At 46.0% G+C, this 12,528-nt stretch overlaps 1 protein-coding gene across 1 annotated transcript in view; it reads left to right on the forward strand.

The window, feature by feature from the left end:
• Positions 1-4,308: 4,308 nt before the first annotated feature.
• Positions 4,309-12,528, forward strand: part of MYO10 (myosin X) — a 163,662-nt gene continuing 155,442 nt past the window's right edge. The window contains exon 1 of the mRNA XM_059468754.1: positions 4,309-4,540. Coding sequence (XP_059324737.1) covers positions 4,520-4,540 — 21 coding nt within the window. The 5' untranslated portion in view covers positions 4,309-4,519. The remainder of the gene's footprint in view (positions 4,541-12,528) is intronic.

Here is a 12,528-nt window from a genome sequence, read left to right on the forward strand (position 1 = left end):
CAGAGTGGGGGTAAAACTCCTCTTTTGGAGTAAGCTTAAAGAAACAGAAATTCTCATCAGAAATATAGACCGTAAGCAAGCCTGCTCAAAAATTATGTGTGCTGTGAAGAAAGACACCAAGGGGAACAATCTGAGAGGAGATTTTACAGATAATACTAGATGAAATGAGCCCTTGAGCCGTGAACAAAGAAACACACTGCCTCATTTTGGTGAGTAGAGAATGTTAATTTAGGCTCCTTTTAATCAATAAGATTGAATTAAGTGAATATATCATTTAATTCTTTGACTGAAATCAATCCACATGCCTTACAGAAGGGACAGTAGTGCTGTGGCTAAGGCAGATAGCCTACATCAGTGCCATCAGCAGGGAAAAGAAAACTCCTCCAGAGGGTGAAAAAAGCTTTTGTGCAATAAACCTGTCAGGCATGCAAAAGATTAAATCACTCAGTATCTTTGAACTGGGGAAAAATGGCAACTAAAAATAAGTGAAGAAAGAGCAAAGCATCATATGCATGCAATGAAAATTCATCAGACTTTCTAAAAAATCATTGGACATAAAGCTTTTAGCATAAAGATGCCCCCCCACAGATCTTGTGTTAAGGTCTGGGCAACAGAACAAGTCTTTGTTTATTGAAAAGAGAGTAGGATTTGTGAAATGTATAGAAAACATCACCATGGACAATCAGAGGCAGTGAAGGCAAGGACTTGCTATAGCCCAACCTGTTTAGCTTCAAACACATTCAGTTTTACAACCCTGAGGGCATGCCAGTCCTGACCATCCCTGTCCACTCCCAAGGGCTCCCCCTTCCTCCCCATGGCCCAGTGCCCTTGGCTGGGCTGGTGGGATGGGCCCTGAATGCCAGGCTCTGCCATTACCCACCCAGGGTGCCTCCAACTCTCCCAGCCCCGGGATCCACCAAACCTCATATGGCCCTGATGGTTTTCATAGATAAAAATTGGGGGGAAAGTCACTTTTAAAGAGGGGCATCTAGAATTTGACCAAGTGTGCTCAAAGTACTGAATGAATTAATGGTTTCTTGGGATGTAATTATTCAATAAAAATCTTTAAAAAAGGCCTTACAAATCTGGTGTGTAGAAATTCCCTGTGAGGAAACACAGCTCAGGTGAAACATATGATTTATAGATAACTGGGCTTTAGTCAGTAAGTTGGTTTTACCTCTGGAGCAGAAATGGAAATCTTCATACAATGGGATAGAGTTGTTGATAGAGACAGGAGCAATTTAAATCTGTTTTAAAAGTCCATGGTCTCACAAAAGCCCCAACTGCTAAGAATACTTTGGGATCTAAGGAAGGAAGATATGTCTGTTTTTGTCAGACACTTTGGTCAGATACGGACTTTAGCAACTACTGGTAGAGGGGAAAAAAGATCAGAAAGACTGCAGGAAGATGAGTCCCAGCCCATGTAATGCAGCAAATTTAACTGAGGGGTACTAAAATAGCCTAACAGACCAGCTGAGAGCGAAATCAACCCAGCAAATGCCAAAGCTCTGCTGCACGGAGCAAGAGAGAGGCTGGAGCAAGGAAGGGGGCCCAAGGATCAGACGCCTCACCATCAACCACCCACACAAGGGGGTAAGATCTTCACAGTCTGGGAGGTGTCTCATCAGGGAGGTGGAAGTGAGCTTTTGGTCCATTCCTTGTCCTCACCCGAGCTGAAAGCTGAGCCGGCATGCATGTGAGCAGCTTCAAAAGGAAGCAATTTACCTTAGGCACACAATCAGTGAAGGAATTTCTACCGATTAAAAGAAAATGGGAGTTGTGCAGAACTGGCCAAGTCTCCAGATGTTCATGGAGCTTTGTACATTGCATCTGTGGGGTTTTCCAAATTCCAGAACAATTGCATAAAATGAGTAAGAGACTAGTTTGGGGTCATTTTCAGAGCGGGAAAAGGAAACGCCATGTTTCAAACCCCCTTTCCTATGAAACAGATGCTAGTGCTTACAAACTGTGAGCAGAAAGGACACAAAAAGACATAGAGGGAGAAAAGGAAGAAGCTTGTTGGAGTGACTCCTGCAATCCTGTTCTACTCTACTTCTGCAATTCTTCCTGCAAGTTTTCAATTATTCTAAATCTTAACAAAGTCTTAGGAGTTCAACGGCTCTTTAGCAATGCCTCCCCACCGCAAGAGAACACTCATTCTTTCTGCAATGTATTTTTAGACTGTGTAAAACTATTCTATTGGTAATACTTTCTTGTAATTTACTGAAATTCTCATTTAAAAAAACACAGGCTCTTTTTATTGGATGACTGGTTCAAGGTCTTCATGAATTCCTATGCCAGTTGAGTTTCACAGACCTGAGTACAATGCAGTAGCCAGACATGCATGATACGTTCCGATAACATGGTGTCAAACAAAGTATTCAATCAGAAGTCAAAATAATTTAACAAATGTGTCCAATCTGACTCAGCCCTTGCCAAACCAAGGCTTGTACGAGAGGGGAAGTTTTCTGGCACAGTGATTGTGGGAAAAGAAAAACCTGTTTCCCTGGAGTAACTTTGGAAGTGCAGTAGTTTGGAATAGAGTTACAGAGCTTCCACACTGGAGTTTATACCTCAGAATCTACAGCAAAATAATGATTTAGGCTAACTTCTGTGTGAGCTGACAGGTGAATTCAGGTTAAATCCTTTGCAAATCTTGAGTTTCAGAGCAACTGTAGGAAGGTGCAACCTGTTTACCTAGGAGTAGATGGTAGGGTGGTGACAAGAGGAGTGGTCCCCCAGCAGCCCCCAGGGTGCTGCAGGGTGTCCAGCGGGATATCTCTCAGCTGGGCTTGGCAAGCTGCAACAGGGATGCTGCCCAAGGGACTCTGTGCTGTGCTACAAGCAAGCTGGGAAGTATTTCTGCTTTTTCTGCCACAAGCCACTGTCACTAGCATGGCAAGGGTGAGCTGGGGAGAGCTGCTGGTCTCTAGGAGCTGATCATGTGCAAAGCAGCTGCTCTCTGCCTGAAAACTTCCTCCCACCTTGTTTCTGTGTGATAGGACAGACAGCCACAGTCTCCAGGTAGGCTCTAACAGGTACTTGTTTGGCAGAAAGTCCCTCTTCTGTTGGTTTGTCCCAGTGCTAACAGTAACAGTACATCAGTTTTCATGGATGTCACTGTGTGAATCTCCAAGACCAGCACAACCCCATTTTGGACATGACCTATCTCAAAGCCAAACATCTTTTACCTGCTCTCCTCCTTATTCAGATAAAAATGTTTTTTTGACACAGTGGTGAAACTAGAAAGTTTTTCCTTGTGTTGTGTATCTAATCTTAAACTTGTTTTTTTTTCGTGGTGCTTGTGCTCTGTGTGTTGGCCATGACACCTTAAAAAATGAGAGTTGCAGACTCATGATTATTTCTACTGTCAAGGGCTGGTCTCCCGTATCTCTGCTCACATGCTTAAGCTCCCAAACCATTATTAGGGTTCTGCCTGTGACATAAAAGCAGAATAGTGTATTTGCTTTTTTCTTTATTGCTGTGACTTATTTTTTGGTGCATTTCTTTCTGCAGTGTGAAAGAAATAGACGAGTATTCACAAGATTTGATTCTCTCCTGTTAGTGACTACAGGGTTAGCACAAAACTATTCACAAGATTTGTCTCCAGAACCTGATCACTTTAAATGTGCTTTGCAGAAATGTAAAGGACTGGAAAACTATACAAAGGAGGGCTATTTTCATTTGCAGTGATCTCTCAGTGAGTGGCTGCTACAAGACGTGTTTAGCAAAGGAACACGGATAAAGCTGAGGAGAGCTCCTACACGAGTTTGTTACACATTTACCTAAGGGCTGCCTGTCCGCAGCAGAACCCTGCAGGTACGTATTCCTTAACCACCTCGGGCAGCACCTCTCTCCGGATGGCGGAGCTTTGCACTGCGTGCGCTGTCGGGCACGGGAGCGGAGCCACCCGCAGACCGGGGCGAGCCTCTGCTCCCCTTCCAGCCCCGCGCTCCTTTCACTCCGCATTCCAACGCGGGTTTCCGCGCCCCGAGCAGCCGGGCACGCGTCCCCAGCACCGGGGGCAGCAGCCACCTGGGCCGGGCCGGGCCGGGCCGGGCTGAGCGCGGAGCGGGGGAGCGCAGCCCGCACTCGGGCCGGGGCGGGGCGGGGCGGGGCGGGGCGCGGCCGAGAGCGGCGCTGGGAGCGGCGCGGCCCCGGCTCCGCCTCTGCTCCTGCCCCGCCTGGACGGGACGGGGGCGGCCCCGGGCAGGAGCGTGCTGCGGCGGGGGCTTTCCTTGTCCTCCTCCTCCTCCTCCTCCTCCTCCTGCTCGGCGTCAGCCCCGCTGCCGGCTCCCCGCGGCGGCTATGCGCTGCCGGGACCGCCCGGCCGAGCGGCGCTGAGGGGGCGGGCGGACAAAGGCTGCGGCTGCTGCCGGCGCTGGGGCGCGATGGAGCGGCGCGGCGGCTGAGGCGGCTCGGTGGGGCGAGCCGAGCCGAGCCGGGCCGGACGAGAGCGGCACATGGTGCGCGGCTGGTGCCCGGCGCTGCGCACCCGCGGGCGGGCCGAGGGGCCACCATGGACAACTTCTTGGCGGAGGTGAGCGCGGGCCGGTGGGATGAATCCTCCTCCTGCTCCTTCTGCAGCGTGGGGTCGCTTTTGTCGGGCGGGATACCGGCAGCAGAGCGGCGGGAGGCTCACGGAAAGTGTTCGTTCCCTCGAGTTGTTCGGTTTGCAGGGTGCTCACAGGAGCAGCGCCCGGGGAACGGGAGGCTGGCGGAGAGGGAGGGAGGGACGGAGGGAGTGCGCCCCCAAATTCCCCCAACTTCCCGGCCTCTGTGGCTGTGGCCGGGGCGGAACTCGGAGCCGCCGAGCTGCAGCGGTGCTGCTGGGGCTGTCCGCAGCCGGGCGGGCTGCCGGCGCTCACTGGGCTCCTTAGAGCGGCGGGGGATGGAGGGAGAGAGGCTCTGGTGCGGCCGCGCTGCCCCCCAGCCCCGCGGCCACCGGCGGCAGCTCCCTGCGGGCCGCGGGCAGCCGGGGCGCCGGTGCGGAGCCTGCCCCGCTCCCGGCGCGGAGCCTGCCCCGCTCCTGCTGCCTCTGAGGCCGTGCCTGGTGGGAGCGGGGAGTCCCTCCTCGGGGTTCCCTGTGTGCCAGCCGGGGAGCGCGCTTTGTCCGCCCTGCACGGGCACCAGAGGCGTCAAACGCTGCAGGTTTCAGAGGCAGGGCTGCCGCTGGGCACCCTTTTTTAAAGGTTTGTCCATTGAGTGTGTGTTATTAAGTACAGATGAAATCTTTTGTTCAAAATGAGAAGGAGGGAGGCTGCATTCCTGAAAGTCGTTTGAGCTTTACCGTGGTCTTGTGGACCTTGACAACTTCAGTATGTCGGGTGAAGAAAGCAAATCAAGGGTGCTTTGCTACTGACTTAGGATATTTGATAAAACTCAGAACCTGGGTCCTCTTCTGGTTCAAGCTAGCTGAATTTTGTACAGCAGTATTCTACTGGATCAGTTTATCCCGCCTTGTGAACATAAAGTGTGCAGGATCAATGTTTTCTCTGTTGTGCCTGTAGTTTGCTGGCAAAGCCCGTGACTGGGTTGTGACTTCTGGTGACTGCCTGCACACTTGCTCTAATTGCACCTCTCGCCAAAGCAGTTGCACTGTCGGGGTTGTAAATACAGGCCAGGCATCTGTTTTACAGGGTTGTGATTAATCTGCAAAACTGTCCTTTGCCCTCGTGAAACAACATCCCTCGTGTTCTTGGTGCTGCCGCTGATGCTTCCACAAGAAAAATAGGTGATCTGTTTACTGAAATAGTAATTAGTCAAATAAAGGAAGGTCATACACTTTATTGCTTGTTGGCTTTTCATTTGTCAGACAACAAAAGTTCTGTCAACTGCAATAAGAAGGGAGAAATGCAGGATTAGCTTTGATGAAGTCTGAGTTAAGTAGTAATGCTGCCTTTTTTTTTTTTTAGAGGATGTAGCCCTCACCTTTCAAAAGCTTGTAAGCCATGAGCAATATGGTAGCATTAAGTTAGCCTTGCAAAATTAGTCTGAAGAGTCATTCGCCCCATCACAAAGTACTGCAGTGTGCCCTACATAAAGGTGAAGAAGAGTTTTCATGGTTTTGACTCCCCTATTAGGCAAAATTACTTGCTGCAGGGGAAACACAAGTAAATTTTACCAGTCTGTGTTAGCATTGCAGCATATATTTATGTTAATCTGTGGTTGCCTCATGTGGACTTTGATCTTTCTTAAGAACTTTGACTCTCTTTCAACATGCAGATATTACTTTAAAAGATCAGTAAATATAGCACCTTGACTTTAATCTGCATCCAAAGTCCCACCCACAAGTATAAACATTTTCCTTCCCTCGCTCTGGAGCGGAGCATATGTAAATGGAAAATAGAGAGCATGAGGCACAATAGCAGAAATGCACGGAGTCTGACCCAGCTACCACAGAAGAATGTCTGTTGAAGGCACTGGATTGAGCCACTAGGTAATTTAATTTGTGTGAGGCAGACATCCTGCAGCTGCTCTTTACAAAAATATTTGCTGACTTATCTAAGGGAATTACTGTTCTCGTTAAAATAAGTTACAGTGTGAGGAAGAAGGAGGAAGCTGGATGAAAGACACAGGTGAAAAGCCCAATGTGCACTGCTCTTCTTTGTCAGTGATAAAAGCCTGCTGATATGATTATATTTTGGGAGAAAAGCTGATAGTGGGAAGGATAAATACTGGCACTTCAGAGGGGTCATTCCTCAGCATTACCAAGAAGCTCTTGTTCACTGCACTGGAGGCAGAAGTGTCTTCAGTCTGGGTGTTGCAGAAAATATTGTACAACTTAAAGGTGTTAATAGGAAAAAACCAAAAATCCTGCATTATTATTTCTCCCATATTTTTCCATAGCTAGATGCTAAATATAACATGCCTCAGTAGATGGTGATGCTTACTGGAACAAAATGAGGCAACTGGGTGAGACACCTGTGGAGAGCAGGCGATGCATCACAGGGGATGTAGTCCTGTTGGGACTTGCTGCCTTAAGTGAGGTGTGGGATAACGCCAGGCTCGTGCCAATCATCTGACACTGCCATCGTGTGTGACTTTGCAGCTCTTTGACTTCTCCCTCTTGCTGCTCAGTTTCCTTTCTTTACTCTTTCTTAGTATTCTCAGCTTTTGTTGTTAAAGGACAACAAGTGGTTGCACTTGTCTCCTGGGAAGCCTTGATTTCCATCCCTGTCCCAATTTTCTAGCTTGACCAATTTAAGAACAACTCATGGCTCTAAGTAAAGAATTAGGCTGGAAAAGTTTGTCCTGTAACTTACTCCCCAACATGCTCTAATTGCTGCAAGGTATAAACATAATAACGAAGTTGCATTCTATGTACAGAGGAAAAATGTTTTGTGATGCTTTTTTAAAGGCTTTTGATTGGTCTGTGCTACCTTACAGTCTTTAAAAGAAGGTTGGAGGTAGAATTTTAATTTCTTTTTGTTTTTGTAGTAATATTTTCTTATCTAAAGTATTAAAACCTGTAGAAATCCTGTATGGGTATGTGCCGTAGAGCCATTTGGCTGCATTGCTTAAAACAGCCTGAAAAAATTGTTCCCATATGTTTTACCAACAGCCAGAGTGCTCTCAAGGGAACAGGCTCCTGTGGTAGCTGAGGTCAGACTGTTTTCCAGTGAGAATGCATCCCTGCTAAGAGGGGATGTATGCCATGAGGGAAGGAAGAAAGTAAATTCCAGATGAGGCAGAAGACAAGGAGAGGGGAGCTCAAACTGCCCCTTCAGCATGTCAAGTTCCCAAGCAGGGCTTATCAGGGCAGCAGGGGAAGAGGATGCAGAAGTCAGGTTTATCTTCTTCCCCTTCCATGGCAGTCACTTTGACCAGTATGCACGGGATGTTGCACTGAGCTGTGGTTGCTCTCCTTGTCACAGAAGAAGTGACAAGCATTTGCTGACCCAGGGGAGGTCAGAAAGGGCTTGAGGTTGGGAGAAACTTCTGTAGGTCATCTTGTGCAAACCTGTCCACCAAGCTGGCGCTCAGCTTCTGGGGAGCTAACTTGCAGCACAGTGTGTATGGTGGTGGCTGCAGGGATTGTTTAGGTTTATCTGTTGCCAGCCTTAAAAGAATTCGTCCAAACCTTGCAACTGTGGAAACTGAGGAGAAGGGAGGAGAACAATTGTGTGCCCTGCCTTCTGTGTAGGATGTCTGGGTAGATGATGTTGAAGGAGATCACTATAAAGGATCACTGCCATAGAGGTCCTGCTGATGATTAACCAACGCTGCACGGAAGTTTATTTGGAACTGTGGGGACCCTCCCAGTGTCCTTTGAGGCACAGCAGATACTCTGTGCTTACCATGCTTTTATTTTTAGCATTACTACTGGTACCTGGAGTTCAGAATGGTTTCCTTAATTTCTGTTCTCCACAGTTGCACATACTTGCCTGTGTACTTTGTTTTAAGGAGAGGGCTTCCAGCATGTATTCTGAAGGAGCAAGTGTTGAACCTCCCTCTGTGGGAAGGATATAGGACAAAAATTTAGCTTCAGGAAGCTGTCAGAGGAGGTATCTGCTTGAACCTGGAAGCTCTTAATTCAGCACTTGCAGCAAGCTTTTTCTTGATGCTCTCATGTTGCAACATTTGGCAGATCACAGCCTCACAGCAGTGAGTCCTTTGAGGGGTTCATCATCTCCTGCAGACAGGGGGCCTTGGCACCACCAAGGCTATTCACCTAATGAGAAAACCTGGTGGTGCAAATAAATGCCTGCATTGCAATACATGGATTCTGGCTGTGCTGTGCAGCACGGTGTATGTGTTGGGGATGACCTTTGAAGTCTCCCCAGTTTTCATTTACAAGTGTTTTGGTAGTAACACAAGCATGGGTCTGATGTTCCAGCTTTAGTGTGTAGCTTACACCAGCAAAGTTGTCCCTTAGTCTGGTGGGGCAAAACCCGTGAGTGATGGCATAAAGGTGTTTCTGGAGACCTTCTGAGTGCCAAAGCCATGCCAAGCAGAAACAGTGTCTCTTTTGGCTGTTGATGTTGGCTGTGTTTTTTGAATTTTCTGAGCTCTGACTTCTCATATATAGGTTTTCTTGAAAGCTGATGGTTGTTTTGTCTACAGCTATTTTTAGGTTAATTAGAGAGTACTGTGTTTTGAGTTGAAGGTGTTTCAAGGGGGCTTACCTTATCAGGTCAGAAAGATGAAGTTTTTTTCAGGTTTATTGCTCCAAGTTGGAAATCACATTCAGCTCATCAGTATCATGTAATGGTTACTGCCCACCACTGATATTCACATGTGCCTTTCATAAGATGAATTTGTGCAACTGAAACATTGTCGTGGCTGGGCTGGAGCCTAGCAACCCTATTGGCACTGCACATACTGTAAAATGACACAAGAATTCTCTTAAGGCTGCAAAATACGTAAGTTTTCAAGTTGGCAGTGGAGGCCCTACATTCTGCAGGGTCTGCTTGTGGTTTTCTTGGTATGTTCAGGCAGTCTCCAAGCAAAGAAAAGCTGTGAAACCCACTATTACAGAAGACTTGGCTGCTTCTGAGTCTGGACTTTTTTTTACATTCTGGTGACACCTCACTGAAATGTTAACTTTTTTTTTTGGTCTTTTCCCTAATTGTATGCTTGTGTTAGCACTTTGTCTGTAAGCTGTTTTGCTCTAAGAAGATGTTCTTTATACATGTTTTCATTTGGTGAGTACTGTGTGTGGGTGATATTGACCGTTGTGGACCTCTTCAGTGTTGGGTTTTTTTTGTTGTTGTTTTTTTTCCTTTTTTTTTTTTTTTTTTTTTGTTTTGTTTGTTTCAGAGCTGTCACATGGCTTGCTGGCTGGTAAAAGGGAATAGTGCTTGAAAGCATGGCTAGTCCCAACTTATTTTTCAGGCCAAGTGGCACAGGCTTTTATCAGAAATGTCTCATATTTTTTTCCATGATTCTGTGATGGCAGGAGAGGACCACATTGGGGGAGAGAGGAAGCAAAAAGGAAGGGTAGCTTGAGCTTTCAGTGTCATGTTGGGAGTTTAGAGTGCTGGTCCAATGAGTAACCTGAGACACCTTGCAACCTTTCAGTGCTCTTGTTGCCCTTGTGTGCCTCAAAAGATGGAAGCAAAAGTTTGGGCCCCCTTATCAATAATTATGCATGGTTGTACACAATAGGCTTCTGTTCTGGTGATTTCAGCAGGATCTTCGTTTTCAGTGTGGTGAGACCATTATAGTCTCATGAATCTGTTTTTTTGACTTTAGAAAATAGCTGAAGGAAAACTGGTAGGTCCCTGACTCTGTGCTGGAGCATATGTGTGAACATCTATATAGAGTGTCACTGCACCAATCAACCCCTAGCAAGTGAATAATGTGCCTCCTTCCTTTTTTCCCTTTCAATATGGATTGTTAATATTGGTGGTACTTCTAAATAAATATCTAGCAAGACAAATGCCTTTTTGTGTCTCTTGGATGGGTGCAGGCCCAGCGGAAGGTGCAGCAGCTCCACCCCTGGAGCGTCTGGCGGGTTGACTGCAGTGCAGTGGCAGCTCTGAAGGGAAGCGTGTCCTCTGGGTGGTTTGATCTCACCAGCCTTTTTGGCTGCAGGGCCAGTGTTTTTCCTTAGTGAATCACTGTCTCCAGATGTGGCCAGAGCCAGGAACATGGTTTTGGGTGGAGTACGGGTAGAAGGGCAGGAGGTAAAAGTTACTCTGAATTAAGACTTTTGCTGAGGGGGGCAAAAAAAAAAAAAAAGAATTATCAGCCTTAAGTCACTAATTGTGACAGCTTTACAAGTTTTGGGATGTGACCTCAAAACTTGTTTGATTAATTATCACTTCAGGCTTGTATCAGAGGGTCATGGCTTAGGCATTCTTGTTTCTCTTGGTTTTTCCTGGTATTTATCATTATGTGACATTTTAAACCATTAGTGAGGCATAAATGAGGATGATTTGGTGTTGGGACCATAGCTAATTGTAAATTACTGGGTGTAGGTGTTATTGGTTCAAATTTTGCATAGTGGCTTTTTTTTTTTCTCCAATTATTTTAGGATTTTCTAAGATGTCCTATGTCTGAAATATGAGCATTATCCACTGGCCATATTTATTGTAATGCAACTTTGTTCTGGACAGCCCCCTGATTACGAACGGTTAAGTGGATTATCCTTTTCTTAAGAAGTCTCTTAAGAAGTAGCTCAAACACCCCATTCTTATAAATGCAGAACTTTGGAAGTTTGGATTCAGAATGGGAACTGATATTGACTCTGCTCCAGATCTGCCTTGTGAAGTAAACTATATCTATACTGAGAAATAAACTACAGCTTTGCTATGTGGAAAATATGAGCATTATATTAGGAAAATATACTGGGAAAGATTCATTAGGAGAGAAAGAATGAGTAAAGATTGCTTGTATTTCTAAGTATTCCTGTAAGAAGAAGGGGATGTTGAGGGGGAATATACTGTCCACTTCTAGACTCATTTCTGCAAAGCCAGTGATTAATACTGTAATCTCAGGCAGGTTCAAATGTCATTTATGCTTGTTCCCGATATCCTGAGCCAGGACAGCCAATGTAGGGATGTCTGGCAGCTTTTCTGCAAGGTCTTGTTCTGTAGGCTTTGTGCCTGGATGGACACTTTCCCATTGCAGACCAGTGGCTGGCTGGGGAAGGGTGCTGGGTTGATTCAGCTGTAAATGCGTCATACCTGTGCTTGTTTTACTCATTAATGTAAATACTTGCTCTCTATTTAGCTGCTGTTTTCCTTTGGGCCAAGTGACCTTTTTTCAGTCCAGCCTGTGAAAGCCTTCTTATTTAGTATAAAGTTTAAGGAGTTGGGTTTTTTTTTTCTGTTTCATTGAAATTGCAAGCCTGAGTGATGCTGGAGTAACTTAATAATATATGGGGTTTTCTGTTGAATAGGTTACTAGGAACAGACACAATTTTGGTTCATGCTGAAAGCATGGCAGAAATTGGGGTGTGTTCGGTTTTGCTGGCCAAAGTTAACATTTCTGTTTTCTGTAGGCTCTTCTATAGAGGGGTTTAACATAAATTTCTATATGAGATCTTGTAGTATTTCCTAGTGTGCAGTTGTGCTTAGGTACTTTTTCACCAAGGGGTAGCCACAGTCAGTAACTGGAAAAAAACAAGGCACACTTCAGTTCTTTTATGGCTTTGAGGAAATCTCTGCAGTTTACCCTGGTATATGGAAGGAAGTCTTCAAAAGTGAAAGGTACTGGCAACTTGTATGGTTTGCTAAACTTACATTGAAAATTCAGATGAAATAAACCTTGAGCTGGATTTCTTGTGTGTTTCAATGACCAGTAGGCAAATGTAAACACATTGGAGCAGCAGCTGAACATGGGAGTCAGTGTAATACCTTTTACTCCTTCCAGGATTAATGGCATACTGCAGGAAAACTTTCTAGAGGATAGAGTTTACTCCTGTACAATCCAGTGTCCTGCCAGAGTTTAGAGTTGAATAGGCTTCCTGTATTTGTATGCTAATACCTTGTAGCAGATAAATACTTTGTTTCAGTGGGGCATGTTGCCTGCTTTATGGTATCAGACTTTATTTTCTCTGAGAGTATGTTGTCTTCATCA

Source organism: Ammospiza nelsoni, chromosome 1 (assembly GCF_027579445.1).
Source record: "Ammospiza nelsoni isolate bAmmNel1 chromosome 1, bAmmNel1.pri, whole genome shotgun sequence".
NCBI classification, from domain to species: domain Eukaryota; kingdom Metazoa; phylum Chordata; class Aves; order Passeriformes; family Passerellidae; genus Ammospiza; species Ammospiza nelsoni.